This window comes from Alexandromys fortis, unplaced genomic scaffold (genome assembly GCF_014885135.2).
Source record: "Alexandromys fortis isolate MF-2015 unplaced genomic scaffold, M_Fortis_MF-2015_v1.1 scaffold_124, whole genome shotgun sequence".
Classification (NCBI taxonomy): domain Eukaryota; kingdom Metazoa; phylum Chordata; class Mammalia; order Rodentia; family Cricetidae; genus Alexandromys; species Alexandromys fortis.
In genome coordinates this window covers 3,011,724-3,029,781 of record NW_026067995.1, presented here as the reverse complement: position 1 = coordinate 3,029,781, position 18,058 = coordinate 3,011,724, and the positions used below count along the sequence as shown (strand labels likewise).

Here is an 18,058-nt window from a genome sequence, read left to right as displayed (position 1 = left end):
GAGTTTTATCCAGTGTTCTGAATCCACAGGATCACGCAGAACCGATTTACTGAACACCTACCTCTACAGCAGGCAGCTGTAGCCTCTGAGAGATCACTTACCCTTAAATGCCTAAGCTGGCATCCTAATCTTGTATGAGGGCTTTGAAGTGGGCTCAGTGTCCTGTGTAGCTTGATCTCTTCCTTGCATATGTAAATGACCATAAATATTTGTAGAGGGAAGGCACCGTGTGAGCCAAATACTGCTTTCTCAGTTAAAATACTGAAGTTATGGAAATCCCCACAGTGTATTTACACAAACAAACCCATCCCTTGCTTGTTTGCCTTAAGTTTTAGAAAAACAAGAATGGAAAAGCAGAAGATGCAGAGGGATGAAGTTGTCCCCAAAAGACTTCCTTTTTCCACTCGGCCTTCACAAGTCTTTCTTCAGTTTACTCATGCCCCTGCAGTGGACATGTGCATTGGTCCTGTGATACTGTCAGACCATGTGACTCAGGGTAGGGGTAATTTGAATGTGGTTGGCCCCCCAAAGCTCAGAGAGTGTCACTATTAGGAGGTGTGGCCTTGCTGAGGAAGTGTGTCACTGTGGAGTTGAGCTCAAATCACACTCAGTGTCTCAGTACACTTCCTGATGCCAGTGCAAAAAATATCTCAACTCAATAGGAAATATTACACAGAAAGAAAATATTTTATTGTTCTTAGAAATATCTCCTGGTAATAATCTCAAGTGTTTGGTAGATAGAGAGAAAATGATAAATTCTAGTGGCATCATTTGGATTTACACGTGGTCCATAGATAAATGCAAATAAACTCATTATGTTTGCAATTGGTTAAAAAAAATCAGTGAACAGCAGTTGCACCACCTGCTAGCTAACTGAATCCATCTTTGGATTTGAAATTAAGATCCAGGGAAATCACATTTGTGTTTATTGCTCTTTTTGTTAATGACAAAAGACAAATGAAGCAGGGTGCACATAAGGCAGATGCAATAAAAGCTGGGGCGCCCTAGATAATGGGTAAAATTTTAGAGCAGGAAAAGACACACCGCAGTCTGTGGCCCACTCCTGCCAGCTGTCTGTTTTTATAAATAAAGTCTCACTGGAAACAGAGCCAGGCTCATCCATTCATTGCTGTCTGGGACTAGGTTCACACTACAGCACTATAGCTAAGGGGATATAACAGGACCCGTATGGTTCAGAACGTCAAACATACAGCACCTGGTCCTCCACAGAAAAGCTTGCTGAGACCTGCCCTCTACCATTTATAATCCTTAACAGCTAGGACCTTAGCCCACAAGTTACACCAGCCACAGATCATTTTTCAAAAGGGGAAGCGTGGATATTTTTAAGAATCTATTTCCAGGTTGTCATTTGGCCATCATGTCTATGAACAATGTCATTTCAGCAGGAGGCCCCAACAGCGCCTTATCCCGGACACTTTTATTATTTCCATCCATCTGTCCATTCTTTTTAAACCCAAAGAATCCACATATTTTCTATCTTAGTATTTTCAACAAAAAGAGATCTTTACCATTGTGCTGACACATAAATATGTATATAAACGAAGACACAATACACTAGTAACACAGCTTAAAGGGAAGACTATCAGCCATCATTCCAACAAGATGCCAGGATCAGACTCCTGCTAGATAAGGACTTCACATACTGTTTCCTCAAAAGCTGTAAGTCATACCATAATGCCCACACCCAAGAGGATGGAAATGTGTTTGCAACCAAAGACAATTTCTCTATCAACACGTATGTTCTTATGAGCCATGCCAAAAATAACTTTTACTTCTTGTTCTTAGAGCATCTTATGTAACAAAACACAATTTTCAATAAAGTCACGTGCCTACTTATTTTGTCATTGTCCACACCAGAAACCACCTAGGGACAAAGTCTTATTTAACTGTGTGTCGAGCACTCAGAAAGTCTTCAATAAGTACTTTTTGATGGCAAAGAAATGAAGACTGAAGTTCCATTTTTCTTTGGCTATAAAAGTCTTTCTATTTCTGGAGGCTGAAGAGCTGGCTTGGCCAGCAGTTAAGAGTACATACTGTTCTTGCAGAGAACCTGAGTTCAGTTCCCAGAACTCATTGTTGGATGCTGGTAACTACAGCCCCAGGGAGATCTGATGCCGCTAGTCTCTGCTGGTGTGTGTACTCACGTGTGCACTCATGCAAGCACACACACACACACACATACACACACTCAACCAAACATGAATCTTTAGATCTTTAAAAGATGGACTATTCTTCTAAAACACAGAAAGACAGGTTCACAATGAAGAAAATACTGAGATGCACATCTTTACAATTAGAAAATTATTTCAAGTCACTGGAGAAACAATTTTCTTTACTAATAAGAAACTCATAATTTTAAGGTGCCTATTAGTGATATAAAACTTTAAATATCTGTAGGTAAAGCTGATATGAAACATCTCTTCCCCAAAAGCTGTAAACATCAATGAAAGATGGTGAAACGAAATAGATGAGAACAGGTGGCTCAAGCATGGATGAGAAGAATCAGCATCACGGTGATGTCTAACCAAGCAGTTTACAGATGAGTGTAGTCCCTGCCTAAGCCCCAGCGAAGTTCTTCACGTCCGCCTTTTGAGGTTTCTTGTTTATTTACTCTTCTACTCTATTTTTGGAGACAGGATATTTGCTAGCCCATTCCAGCTGAGGACAGATTTGAAATCCCTGTCCTCCTGCCACCTCCTGAGCGCTACGTTGACATGTGAGCCCCACCACACAGGCTTCCCTTCTAGTGTGTTCTGCCTTCATAGACACAATGCTAGACTTTGTAACGACTTTTTAGTAATACACACAACACTGTTTCTACATTTCAAGGATGGTATGCTGTTGAATTTGGAAATCCTGCTTCTCAAAGAGGATGGACTATCTGTATTCTCAAGCAGTAAAAGCAGGCGTTTACCAGGAACATGGGAATCTGTTACCCTTTGCTAAGTGGTCCAAGAGTAACCTGGAAAGGTTAGCGATAACACCCTGTAGCCCTAACTTCACTAGTATGTTGCCTGGCTACAGCAAGTTAGTAAAATTGTTAAAAAATATCAACTTTTCAAAATTGTAGAATAGGATTTGTTACATTTATCAAGATAGTGCCTGGTGTATCACAAGTTTTTTATAATGAGTATCTGTTTATTTCTTTTTTGATACTCAGTTACAGATCCACCTGAGGATAGCTTGTATTGTGGTATCCACTCTGCAGAGTTCCTTATTACCTAGAGACCTGCCATTCCTGCCACCCAGGCTGGCAGATTATTTACAGATGTCCCTAGGCATTGCGTAGCTTAGAAACAGGAGAGGCTGGCTGGCGTTTTCTAAGGCAATGGCAGTAATATGCAGGACGTGCTAAGGTCAAGTACAATGTGCTGGTAAAGTGTGGCACAACCTTTTCCTCTTTGGTTAAACCATGCTCCCAGCTTCTGGCTTTCTACCTTCAAGGAAACAGGACTGATGATTTAGTAGGTCCTTCTAAAGCTGACTATCTTCTCTTTCATGAAAGGAAAAACAAAAGCCTGGAACATAATGAAATGAATTTGTATCAAGGTTAATTCCGTGATAATCCTACCCAGGGACAGCCCTAGTCATACTAACAAGTGAGGGTTTCTGCTGAACACTTCTGAAAACTCTTCCAGTTCCTTCAAAAATCTTTTCCGTTTCCATTATAAATATGTTTCCATATTTCCTGCAAACTAATAATATTTGACAATATTTTAAAAGTGAGTTGCCAGGTTGTCTTGGGATATTATTGGGTAAAACTTTGGTTTGCTCTTCCTTTCAAATTCTGCTAAATATTAGCTCAGATCTTCCTAACCATTGGTCGCCAAGGATATACATCAAGGACAGGACACATTGGTGGTTACTATATGGAAAGAAGAGAGCCTGGAAGCTGGAGGTTGAAATCTTGGATCCTGACCTTCTGAACCACAGCTTACAGCAGAGACAAATTCCATACATTTCATGGCAAAACAAAAACTTAGGGTAACCACCTTAAGACTAGAAAATACATCTTTAATAAAGAGATTTTTTTTTGGTTTTGGCTTCTCCCTCAGTTTTTATCCCTTTTTGGCTTTGAATGAGCTGCTTTGAAGCTGTCCAGGGATCCCCCATCAAGGCATCTGTGATTCTGAAGATTTTATAATGAAAGGCAGAATACTTGTTTTTTCACTAGGCACTTGGCATTTAGCCCAGCAGCACAGAAAGCAGGGGATAGTAAGGCTGCACATAAAATCTCCCTACATCGGTTAAGAAATGTGTGAAGTAAAATTCAGTAGGCTGAGCTACATTATAAGAAATTAATCAGGGTGAGCAGACTATATGACAATCATGAATTTCACCAAGTAGGAAGAAATGTGATAACTGAAAATTAATACAACCAAGGACACATTATGGAAAATATTCCCAGGTCTTGTATTTAAGCTAAGAGACCACTGAAAGATTCTAGGGGGTCACTGTTGATGTTTTCCCAGAGATATCTGTTCTAAGAACAGGACTGCATGACTTTGGGTATCATCATCAGTAAAAAGAATTCCATAGAAGTTATTATTCTACTCATAGCAATGGCCATTGAAGTCATTACCCTTAAATGCTCAGTGGTTGAAAGCACCTGGGTTCCCAACACCATGTTAGGTAGCTCATAACCACTTGTAATTCCACTCCAGTGGATCAGACATGATCTCCTGGCCACTGGAAACATTTGCAGTTATGGGCAAATGCTCCTCCCAGTCAGAAACACAGACATACATAACCCCATTAATCAATAGATGGAGTTTGGTTCTGTTTGCCCAGCTTCAGAAGGATGCACTGTGTTCGGAAGAGGGACAGGCTGCCAAGTCGGTAGAAGAGAGGAAAAGCAGGGTTATTAAACCTCTCAGAAGAGAGTCATGATTCCTAGAACTGGAATTATTCTTTGACAGCATATGTCCCAGATGGTTCTGACAAATAACAAACAGTTTAGCAATTTCAAACCGGTTGCATGCCGAGGACTGGCCACACTCCTTCCCTGTTTTGTCTGTTCGGATTATTCCTGTAGGACTTAGCTCTGTGTGAGTATTACTAAATTCAGTGCATTTTATTTTTTTAAGCAAGAATTTTAGCTATTTAAGTGGCAAAGTGTGAATAGCGTTAGAGGTATATTTAAAATATCATAATTCTGAAAACTCCGAGAATAGTAGAGAATACTGAATTCTTGCCCTTGAATCTCCAATAGTGACATGCCAGGAATTTGAAAACACTAAGAAACTTTGTTGATGCATAAATTGTATCACTGCTGGTGACTACGTGTAGGTTTTTGAATAAAAAATTAAAAAGAGAGAAATTGGAGACTTACAAGATGCATTTACAGAAACAAAGTTTGTTATTTTTTACTGTAATAATAAATGAAATTGGAAAATTATGGGACACATTTACAGAGATCAAATTCTTTGAATCCAAGAAATGACGGGAAGTGCATATGAACATAAAGTGTAGACAACATTACTGATCTTGATGGGCTTGGCAAGAAATTTGTTTCTAAACAGTAACTAGAGAATGAAAAAGCCACTCAACTAAAGCAATTAAATGACTATAAAATTTTTCTCAAGTGAAAATTGAAGCGCTACTGTATACTGGGCTATTTAAAATTTCAAACACTGCTGTCATGAACTGCAGCTGTATATTCTGTATCTTTCAAGAGAAGAAGCTCATTTGGCAGCGAAATTCTGAACTAGACGTGTATTCATAGGGCCTGGAACTTAAAATAAAATCTGGGAATTACAGAAGGCCCAAAGTGTTCCTTAGGTAAATTAGATTTGTGACCAGCTCAACAGAGGAAACGATGTTTTATAGAAGAAATTCCTCCATCTCACACCCTCAACGAGGAAAAGAAAATCAGCATTGGGAAGGCGCTTTAGTTAGGCAGCTTATCAGTTACTCAGAGGGTTCGCCTCACAACATCAAGGCCACATTGTTGTTCCGTTAATAATAAAATCTGCTCAAGCCAATATTAAACGTATCTGATGCTCATAGCGCCTTTGCAGGATCAAGGAGAAATAGCTTTTCAGCTAGAACAGAAATGTGAGGGAATGTGAGTGTGGGGAGAGGTGGGGGTTTGAGTCTCGAGAAATTCTGGGTTTGAGTCAAGGTTTAGTTACATAATGTTAATCGGTCATTTCCTAGTCTCTGGTTCCCTCGCTGTAAAAGCTGGGGATTGAAGAAGCTCTGAGTATTAAATGAATCACAGCATTAGCCTATGCCAGAAACATAGCAAAGGGTCAATAAATGTGATTCTCTATTCCAGTCATAGAAACTTAGCATCCTGTTTTAGCATCTAATTAGCTTCGCGCTGTTGTTTATTCTTTGAGATAGTGTTTGCTACGAAGATCAGGTTGGGCTTGAACTCAGGAACCTCCTGTCTCACCCCCTAATGCAAAGTGCTAGCATTACAGGCATTTGTCACCACCCTATTTATGCTCCCCCCCCCTTTAAAGATCAACTTTAGAGTGAAGTCAATGGAACAGAAATGGAATGTCAAATACTGGAAAGGACAATGCCCTAGGGTCATTAACATAGCTCATATTCACTGAAAACATTCACTCTTTCTTCCTCTCATCCCTTGTACTGCAGTTTTTCTTTAATTTTGTCAATAGAACCATAACATACGAGTCTAAATCTGTTGCGGATAAGCTTTGCCAATGCTCACTAACATGATTATGGTTAACAGATCATGGTTAACATCATTCCCAAGAAACACAGCTGGTGAAAAGATAAAAATAAAAGCATAAAGCAAGCTTACTGTTTCGCCAATTTTCCCAATATCTCCTTGGTCTCCTACTTCTCCCTGTTGATCAGGAATATAAAATTGCAAAAATGACCGTTTTTCAATAACAATATCCATGACAGGTCATCTGTTTCCATTTTACATAATTACCTAGTTATAACAACAACAACAAAAACCCGAAGTCGACTTTAGTTATTCCAACTTATTTAGAGTATTTTTGTGAAATGTGGCCTTTTATCCATTTTCATTCCAACAATACTTGTCTGCATATTGAAGTCACATTCCCCTATTCATTACTTCAAGACATTTTAAGGACATGTTTAAGGCTGGAGAGATGGTTCAGCAGTCAGGAATACTGGCTGCTCTTGCACAGGACGTAGCTCCCTCGTGGTCGCTCACAACCATCTGTAAATCCAGTTCCATGGGCTCCAATGCCCTCTTCTGACCTTCGTGGGCACTGCACATGTGTGGTGCACACAGAGATCCATGTAGGCAAACACATGTACACATTAAAATCTTTAAAGGTATCTACTGCCAAGCCTAAAGTCCTAAAGACCTTACTTCAACCCTCAAGACTCACAAAATGAAAGGAAAGAACCAAACCCTTAAAGTCCCTTTCACTTGTTCACTGTTGCATGTGCACACCCCACACAGGTGTAGAAACAAGAAGTGTGAATGTGTTGTTCTCTGTCCTTGACTTGTCTTCTGGTGAGATTCTTAAGAGGGCAGTCTTTTACCAATGACTGAGGGTAAGTTGCTAGCCAGTTTGTCTACATTACAGCTCAACGTTGAGTTTCTTAATACTATGTCGCAGGACAGAGACTAATCTTAGGAAAGAGAATTGTTTAAGCTTTCTGGCTTTAAATCCGCTTTCTGGAGATTTTGTATGTAATTTGAGAAAGCCAAGCACACGTTCTCCTAGTATGTTTTAGTTATCTACATGCTGATACATTAAAAGTGATTCTTCTTCATTGACTTGATGTCAAAAAGTGTGTGATCGGTATATATGAAACAAGTCTTAACTTAAGAGATTGGATAATAATACTCTGTCTCTTTTATGAGTTTTAAAATTTAAATTTGAAAATTTAACAATACCTATAAGCTGAGTCTCTGTGCTGTTTTGTATTTGTGGTTGTAAAGGATTATCTAAAACACGGAAGCAAAGCAAAGAAACCACGGATGGCTGGCACATCCTTTCAAAGTCATACAGTGATGAAGGCTACTCATTGATTGTGTAAGGAACAGACTCAGGTGGACCCACTGTTAGCTGTTTATTAAGGAATCTACGCTTAATAAAGAGATATTAACATATATGTTCATTGCCCCATATCTAATCCACAAATATTACCCTTACATTTTTATTAAGTTGCATGAAGTTTATTAGTTTGAATTACTTTGTATCTCACTTGCAAATGTTTATAAAATATATCTCAACATTTCTTTATTTAATTGTATACTTATGAAAACACAGCAGATGTAGCTAGATGGCTTATAAATTGCTCTTTGAACAGTTTTTAACATCTTACTGGTACCTCATAAGTTGAAATTTGCTCATTTAATTTTAACTGATAAATGTCATGACTTGATCCTTTTGAAAATTTGTATTTTCAAACTGATTAAAAAAAACTTTAGGCACTTTACCTTTAAGCCTTCTGGCCCTGGTTCCCCCATATTCCCTTTTGGCCCTGGTTTTCCCTAAAAGAAAAAAGAAAGGACAATAACTGTAAAAATGTATTTAGTGCTCATCGCTTATAAAGATGTCCTAAGGTTTAAGACAATGCTTCTCAACTTGTGGTTTGTGACCCCTGTGGCATCGCATATCAGGAATTTACATTATGATTCATAACAGTAGCAAAATTACAGTTATGAAGCAGTGATGAAAATAATTGTATGGTTGGGGTTACCACAACACGAGGAACTGTCTTAAAGGGTTGCAGCATTAGGAAGGTTGAGAGCCACTGGTTTAGGAAAAGAAGTCTGTTCAATGAAATAGATAAAATCAAAATATTCAATGCCCTCTTATCAAATTTATTAACCATTTAAACTACAAACACTTAAGCATCTCCAACATGCTATGCACAGTTCTCAATTGTGAGGATGGAGAGAACACCACACACCTGCCCTTATAGAGCCTATACTTCAGTGAGGATGTTAAAAATGTAAGTGTATATGCATACATATGCATATGTACATGTATATGCATACATGTTATGTTAGGTAGTGGTAAATATGAAGGACATTAAATTAAACAGGAAAAGGAGAGATCAACTCGCGTGAGAGCTTTAGAAAATTTTCGTGGGGTTTCTATGGAAGATCTCACTGAGAAAGGGGCATTTGAGTACAGAGTTTAAAAAGGAGCAAACTATGTGGACACGACAGGGAACAACATTTTAGATACAGGCAAAGGTACTTTAGGAAAACTATATGGAATACCGGCACAACCGTGAGTGTTGGGACCATTTGGAGTTCTGGCCTCCAGCTGCTCTTCCCTGCTAGAGAGCTTTACTTTCCTTCTGATTTGAGTTACTAAAGGCTGTGTCAAATTTGTTTACTAGCTCTGCTTCACAAGCATGTGTTGCCTTGCCTCGAGGATCAGAGGATAAAGTTTTCACCTGTTGGCCCACTTGACCGTTGGGTATATAAGCCTCTATGGTGCTATTGAATAAAGGGCTTCTTACCAGTGACTAGAGGTCAGAGGATCTCTGTCTGTGTGTGTAAATACGTTTCAACCTCCAGACCCTAGCTCAGAAGCTTGCGACCTGTAGGTAGTGCATAGAGCACAGACAGGCGTTGTGCGCTGCATATGAGGAGTCGATATGACTGGAGTGGAGATGCAGGAAGACCTACTGAGTCAGAAGATGAGTCAAGAAGAAAATGGGGACATGGGAAGCTGGGTCATATAAATTCTACCAGGTTATTTGGCTTTTCTCAAGGCAGGAAGTCTTAAGTGCGCTTTGAGAAGAAATACAGTATAATCCATGTTTGACAGGATCTCCTTGACGCAAGGGCAGAAGAGTAGACTATAAACAAGAGTCTACAGCAACCATCCTGTGAGGTCTGCTATGGTATGGACCGGGGTTGCCGCAGAGACAGCTGGAAGAAATGGTCAGACTCAGGATATGATGGCAGAGCCTCAGGTGCTGCTTGTGATGCACGTAGGGAATACGGGAGAAGAGAAGGAGAAGTTTCACTATGAACTTGGTGAAATAAAGTCCCTAGGAAAAACCCACTTGCATCTGGACCTTCTGTGGAGATGGTTAACTGATCAGACGGTGTCAGTGGTGGTGGAGAGTCTGGAATGTGGCAGGCATAGAGCCAAAAATACCGTGGGCTAGTTTTCAGTCCCTTTCCTTAGCCATGGTTGCCTTCCTTTGATGAGGTAAGGCTTTTGGAATGTACGGAGAGCTAGCTTCCACCAACCAAAGGGCCAAGAATGTGGGTCAGATGATACCCGAGACTCATAGCTGCAATTTCCCTGCTTTTCTGGAAAGTACCTATCTGACCAATGTTTCCACAAGTGTGATTGCCAAGTGTTGTGATTTAAAATTGTTCTTTGTTCTGCTACCATACAAACTTTATGGAACTATTACTGCATCAGAACACAGAATCACAGAATTTAAGGCATCCTGAATCTGTGTTCCTGGGCGTGGTCACTTAGATTAGGCTCCAAAGTAAACTCTTATTCTTTTGAGATGATGGTTGTGTTCTTGCATTGACAACTAAATATTTTCAGTTTGAGTAACTGAATAATTGAAATAGAAGGACCCCTGAGAAGAGGCTGTAAGGCAAATTAGAAGTTGAGTTTTGGACATTTTAGCCAATATGGCCGTTAGACACCTCTGTACAAAGTTCAAGAGTAGAATGTTCTGATCCAAAGATGGTGTTCTAGAAGTCAGAAGTGATGATATTTCAAATGCTCAGACATGTGTACTTGTCTAGGAAGTAGTGAGGACTACTGGGAAAGAAAAGTCGATATACCAAGCCTTAGGATTTTCTAAAAACTTGAAATTGAAGAAATTAAGATAATAGGAAATTTGATGCCAGTGATCTAGGAAGAAAAACATGTAAATACATATTTTTTTCTAGGAGACAGTTGATTTTAATAAAGTTTCAGGGACGCGAGTATTAATGATGATGAGATAACGAGGGCTGGGAAATGACTGGTGGATTTGGTGAGAGAAGCACTGACCTATCTGCCCTTGGCGTGGAAGTGCTGGGGATGCAAGCGACTTAAGCTCATAGAAGGGAGTTGACTGAGATGAGAGGAGCCCTTGGAAGAGACAGAAGCCCACGCGTGTTTTACTTTTATTTTTAAGGTGGAAGAAAGGACGGTAGGTCTGTATGGTGGTAAGAATGCTCCCCTATATGGAAAACGATGAAGATATCAGAACTAGAGAGTTAGAGGGGAGAATCGTGAGATGAATGTTTGGGAATCGCCAAAAGAACACGGTGGAATGGAAAAAGAAATTGAGAATTCCGACTTTAGTAAGATCAGTGGACTGTTTCTTCACAGAACAAGACAAATGGCAGAGTGAAAAGGGATAGATCAGAAACAGAAAACAGCAGAGTGAAGATGGACAGATCAGAAAAGAGAGTATGCAATAAATGGCAGACAATTGGGAGACTATTCTATTAAAAGGGAAGGAGAAAGAGAAGGCTAATAGTGAGGATGACATGGAAGTAAACTGTTACAGAGAGCAAGTCATGAAATAGTAACTTAGAAACAAAAGAATAAGTGGGCAAGAAAAGAGAATATGATCAAACTGATCATGCTGGAAGCCTGGTAGTGAGCGTATGGAGTCATGATGAAGATGAGGAAAAATGGCAAACACCGGAGTAGGTGTGGGTAACCACAGATTCGGATTATATTCGTTAGGAAGAAAGAGCAAGAGAAAGAGGATGCTGGCTGGGGATTGAGAGCTTGTGATTGGAAATAAGAATATGCCAGACCAAGAAAAGGGCGTGACTCCCATACCTGGCTCCATAAAATAATGTTTAGCACTGAGATGGAACAGTCTCACCAGCCTATCCTCACAGCGCTGGTGTGTGTCAGGACTGAAAAACAAGTGGAGGACTTCCAGCTATCCCTGGGCTTCTGTCTAGACCTGAACCTGACCCTACTCCTGCCCTAGGACCTGAGTCAGCCTTTCTCCTGAATATAGAATCACAGATTTAGCTAGGTGAAATCATTTCTTTTTTCTGATATTGACAGTTTTTCAGCAATCCATTTTAACTAAACTTGCTTGGAAAGTACCATAAGGGAAACATTCCTTCTCGTTCTCAATGCACAGCTCACTGAAGCACCCCGGGACAATATAGAATATCAGACTAAATCTACACTGTAAACAATAACCACTGGAGCAGAAACATCTAGAGTCCTGAAACCAAGCCGTTCTGGATGCGGCGATGGCATTATGACATATGGCTCCATTTAAGCTCCAGCACAGTTGTGTTTTTTTTTTTTTTTTTTATGGGAGTAGCCCTGAAAATATACTATTAAAACCTTATATTCTTTTTAAAAAATGTTTTATTGATTTTTATTGAGCTCTACTTTTTTCTCTGCTCTCCCTCCCTGCCTTTCCCTTCCTCCCATTCAACCTTCCCCCAAGGTCCCCATGCTCCCAATTTACTCAGGAGATCTTGTCTTTTTCTACTTCCCATGTAGACTATGTGAAAATAAGGTTTTAGAATTGCATAGATCTAAAACCTTATTTTCATATACTATCTTGCAGAGTTTTCAGCCTTGGGTTGATTCATGTAATACGCTGTCAGCCATCCCAGCTCCCAAATTGATGCTTAGCCAACAGAAGGGAAATAATACAGGACAGTATAGAGGACGGTTCTCTTGTTTTCTAGGGAAGTAAAAAAAAAAAAAAAAAAAACAACTTTGGTATTACTGGGAACCCTTCAAATAATTTACCACTGGGGAAAGTGATAAGCTACAATTAACAATATGATCAATGGGTCGAGGATTTAGCTGGGTAGTAGAATGCTTACTTAGCAAATTCAGGGTCCTGGGGTCAGCCCTCAGTGCAGGGAAAATTATATCTCAGGAAAAATCCCGTTACCAGCTTAATTTAGCCTGAGGGGATTTTAGGATCATATGGTCCTAACTTTTGCCTTTAGTTAGTAATTAAAATCCTATACTCTTAAAAGTGAAAAATTATTTTAATTGATTAATTTTGAGAGTATATATATATTACAATTTTCTTCAGCAAAATGAGACAAAGTTTTACTTTACCAAAAATTATATGATTTAATTTTATAATTAAAAATATTAATCTTTTTTAGATTAAATTTTGAGATAATATAATTCCAACACTTCTCCCTTCCTTTTCTTCCTTCCCAACCTCCCCTTGAGACAAGGTCTTTACTGTATACCCGAGACTAGCCTGGGACTTGTTGTTATGCCCAGGTGGACCTGTGCTCAGGATCTTCTGGCCTCCTCCCTAAGGACTGAAGTGGCTAGCGTGCCACCTCACAGGGTTGTGCACCATTCTTGGGATACTTGCCCTTGGTCCTAGTTCTCCAAAGGGTCCAACTGGTCCTTCTTCTCCCTTAAAAACAAATCAGAACAATTCATGGCCTAAAATAGTGTATAAAAATAGAAATCTTTATCCTCTGTATTTATTCTGAAATCTGAACCTTGCTAGGGAATTCAACAAAAATCCTGCTACAACTCTGTTATTCTATAATCCAACCCTCCCATGTTTTAATATTTTGGCAATTAGCCCACCTCAAAGGGAACCATATACCCATGGATTGTTTTTCAAGTTGAGGGATGACACGTGTTACATACAGGAAATTAGGAATGGAGGAGCTTAAAGGAAAAGAACCACTGAGATCATTAAAGATCATCTCTAATCTGTTGGTTACACTGAAGTGCAGCTCTGCTCATCACAGATAAAAACAACACAAGTATTTATGGCATTTTTAACAATCACTTATACAGAACATGGTCTAGGCCCATTCGGTACTTAGTTCATCCATCCATCCTCTCTCCCTCCCCTTTCTCCTCTTCCTGCTGCTTCTTCTAAGAAAGTCTGTTGACTTTCCATGGGAGCCCTTCCCTGTTGGGAGGAGTGAATGGGGGGGGGGCTGAGAGGGGAAGAGGAGGGTAGCAAGAGGAGGGGGTGGGGAGGGAAAACTGTGGATAGAATGTAAAATGAATTTTAAAAAATAAATCAAAATTAAAAAAGATTGAGTCTGCTCTATAGCCCAGACTGGCCTCAAACTTGTGATCCTCCTGAACCATCAGCTTCACAAGTGATGGGATCACAGGTGATGCTGCCACGCCTGACTCGATGCACAGGTTTTTTGTTTGTTTCTTTATTTTGTTTTGTTTTGGCTGACCTTGCGCTCACAGAGATCTGCCTGACTCCACCTCCTGAGTGCTGGGATTAAAGGCATGAGCTACCCCTGCCTAGTTAAATGCACAAGTTTTTAAATTTTAGTCTTGTCTGAGACTCTAAACACACAAAACACATCAGATCCTACCCAAATTGTGCTTGCTGTCAAACACTGTATTTTTACCTAGTTTACAACCACATCCTAGAGTCAAATGAGCTATAATGTCACAAAATGTAAACAACTAGTGCCTTCTTGTAAGGTTCAAAACTGAGTGGTGGGAAGAAACGGGAGACAAGCCTAATCAGAGATAAGCAACTTCTAGGCATTGTTTTCTAACAAGAAATAAAAGGCAAGTATGCTCCATTTTCAAGTACATTGAGGAAACACGCTGCTTTTTTCCACCTTTAGATGAATAGTTGGTGTTGTCATGTAGGTTACTGCTCTTGACAGCATGTATAGGCCTGCTCAGTGTCACGTGCCTTAAATATTTCATAAACAGACATTTCGCTCAATCCGCAAGTCAATTAAATACAATTTATTAAGTCACAAATATAAAATAGTCACAAGTACTAAATATGAATTCTAGCAATATACGTTTCATTCTGGATTCAGATTCTTCAACATTCCATTGGGGACCACTGAAAAAAATCACCTAATGAGTTCAGAACTCTATAAAATGATTCCAAATGTAAGTGCCAACATAAATAATTTGAAACCCATTACAGCAAAAATTGTTCACACTAAGCAATTTCTTTTCATGAAGCAAAAACTGAAGTGTCACAAAAATAAAAAAGGGAAATTCTACCGAAAAACTTGCTGACTAGACATTGGTTTCCTCCATACCTGGGTTCCTTTGAGTCCTGGAGGCCCAGGGGGCCCTCTGCTTCCAAGCTCACCCTAGAAGATCAACGTAAATACAGAAGAGGAACATCATAAAAAGTTAATCCACTAGCGTTTTTATCAGCCAGCATTACCACAAAGTGGGGATGCTATCTGGTACCATTCATTTCTCATTAAGAGTTAGCAGTCAAAATGAGATGAGAGGGACGCTAAGCAAAACCTACCAAGTATCTAGACCATGGAGAAATGCAAGGAATTTACTTTTAAACAATATGTTAAGGCTCAAATAATTTGTTCAGTTTCTTGTTTTTCAACTTTCAGATACTTTTCAGACAAAGTTTTTCAAATTTAAAGTGATCGGCCTAACTGTTATTCTGACAATGTATGTACACATTACAGAAAGTGTCCCTGAAGTCTGTTGAGAGACTAGTAGACTGTGACATTTGTTATTCTTATAAAGGGGCCTTCAACCCCTTCGTTCATGCTGTTAAAATGAGAAGGGCAATTTGCAGAAGAAATGAACTTCATCATCAAGACTTTTAAGACTGTTAAATTCTCTTGTTAACAATAAAACACACTAAAACACAATTGTTCTCTGAATGAAAACTTGTTCAGAATAACTAAATACATACGATCTTCCTGTCTACCTAACATCATACAAAATCTATTCACCGTGACATTCTTCTTCAGATATTTTGTTGGAAATATGCAATGTGTCAGAACAGCTTCAGGTAAAACCTAAGAATTTTATTTTGCATAATTTCTTATAATGTTTATATAACAATCCAAAAGTTTTTTTAAAAAAAATCTAATTTTCATTGTCATAAATAACCACATGGAGTCGAGGAGTAAACGTGCTCAGGATTTTTAGTTTTTAAATTCATCAGTGACGAGATCTTTCTGTAGACCCTGTTCTTTGTTGGCCATGCCTTCATGTAAATAAGAAATGGGAAATGGTTGGATACCTCCAATATATGCATTCTTGCAGGTTTGTTGACATGAATGTTACCAGTCAAGAAACTATGACCCTTATGCTAGTTACGCAGTTTTTACTGGACTCTTCCTATTTACCAGAGGAAAGGATGGGCTAGGGAGTGGCAATGAGGATATGCTAATTTATGTTGGCCTAAAATGATAATGCATTTATGGACAAAATCACTTTAATTTTCCACATTTGCTTCCATCCTTGACCTTACAGTTTGTGGTTAGATGTCTCTAGCCCTGAAAATAATGGTTAAGGTGCAACAGCGACTGCATTTAGTTGCCTTATTCAACATTCCTACAGACAGCAATTGGTTTAGTGGTGAGTTTGAGGCTAGCCTGGTCTACAAAAGCTAGTTCCAGGACAGGTGCCAAAGCTACAGAGAAACACTGTCTTGGGAAAAAAGAAAGAAAATGTGTTATATACAAACAATGCAGCCGGGCAGTGGTGGCGCACGCCTTTAATCCCAGCACTCAGGAGGCAGAGGCAGGTGGATCTCTGTGAGTTCGAGACCAGCCTGGTCTACAAGAGCTAGTTCCAGGACAGGCTCCAAAATGACAGAGAAACCCTGTCTCGAAAAACCAAATAATAATAATAATAATAATAATAATAATAATAATACAAACAATGCAATTTTAGCTTTAAAAAGAAGGAACTCTTGTCACATGCTTCAAGATGAATGAATGAACCTTGAAGACATTATGCTAATGAAATAAGCCAGTCACACAACAGCAAATACTTCAGGATTCAACTTATATGAGGTACATAAGGTACATAAAACCACAGAAGTCTGTCATCCATTAGCCTTGCCTAGGACTGATGTGAGGAAGAGCTGGTTTAAAATGTGTGCTTTCCTCAAGCAAGAAGAGAAAGTTCTGGAGATCTGCCTTAGAACAATTTACTATACACCCATAAAGCCATTTCAAAGATGGATTCTACACTGTAGGTGTGTGCAATGCCCACATGCGTGTACACATACACAATTTTCTACAGATTTTTTTGGGGGGATTTATACACCTCAGTTTTTTATTTTTTATATTTTGTATATGTCACAATTCATTTTCTCCCCTTTGACAGGACAGATCTCTTTCTGTCACCCGTGCTGTGTTCTTACCATAATTATTACAAAAAAGCTCTCTGTCTCCACTTGGCTAAATCCAACCTATTCAACGCTAATCCCAGTTTATCTGTGAATCTCTAGGAAACCTGAGCACACCGACTATTTCCTCTTCTAAAACTCCTAAATACTCACTTCTGTGCTGCCTAGTAATTGTGCTTTGGAGTTTTCCCATGTGGAAGACACTTTTCTAGAAGATTATAAATTCCTAGTACAGAGAAGACCATGTCTAAATCTCGTTTTCTAGTTACTGCTTAATATATTGCAAACAGTTAACACAGAAAAAAACTGCTCAATATACAAGCTCAATAAATGTTTCTCAGCTGACTAAACACAGCCTAGAGAACAGAATGGTTAAATATGCATATAAAATCTTGATTTAGTGGATGGACTGTAGATGTTCAGGGCTGAGTTGAAGTGATCTATGAGAGTAGTCTGGAGTCATGCATTTTACCAATCTGACTTCCCCACAAACAGATAAACATATGGCATACTGGAGTGGGTCAAGGCAAGAGCTATTTTCACATATTATACAACACAATCTCACAAATGGTGGGGCTCCTCTGCAAGCTTATGGAGACTGTAACAAAAGACACAGTAACAGCTGGCTTCCACAAATCCTAATTCCTTAGCCAAAGTAGCAACACAAGCCATTGAAGCAACAGATACAGTATTCCTGTGTTTACTGAAGAGCGGAGGATATTTATCAGATACTCTTACAGCAACACAAGCCCTTAGAGCAACAGACACAGTATCTGTGCTTACCTAAGAGTGGAGGGTATTTATCAGATACTCTTACTTCCTGCAGAAACCAGCAGAAGATGCGGATTAGCTGATGTTATGGTATTTTTTTAAAACAGGTTGTCAAATTGGGTGTCTCAGGAAGGCTTGCTGAGGAATGTTTGTATACACACACACACACACACAGAGAGAGAGAGAGAGAGAGAGAGAGAGAGAGAGAGAGAGAGAGAGAGAGAGAGAGAGAGAG

At 39.3% G+C, this 18,058-nt stretch overlaps 1 protein-coding gene across 2 annotated transcripts in view; it reads right to left on the bottom strand.

Annotated features, from left to right (window-relative positions):
* The window catches only part of Col24a1 (collagen type XXIV alpha 1 chain), a 234,275-nt gene that overhangs the window by 119,450 nt on the left and 96,767 nt on the right, over nucleotides 1–18,058 (bottom strand). For both annotated transcript variants that reach the window (XR_007595037.1, XM_050160215.1), the window contains 4 exons: nucleotides 14,975–15,028; nucleotides 13,294–13,338; nucleotides 8,423–8,476; nucleotides 6,797–6,841 (listed from right to left, as the gene is read on the bottom strand). Coding sequence is in view for 1 of the 2 variants with exons in the window: in XM_050160215.1 (XP_050016172.1) it covers nucleotides 6,797–6,841; nucleotides 8,423–8,476; nucleotides 13,294–13,338; nucleotides 14,975–15,028 (198 nt within the window). In the remaining variant the exon portion in view is untranslated. The remainder of the gene's footprint in view (nucleotides 1–6,796; nucleotides 6,842–8,422; nucleotides 8,477–13,293; nucleotides 13,339–14,974; nucleotides 15,029–18,058) is intronic.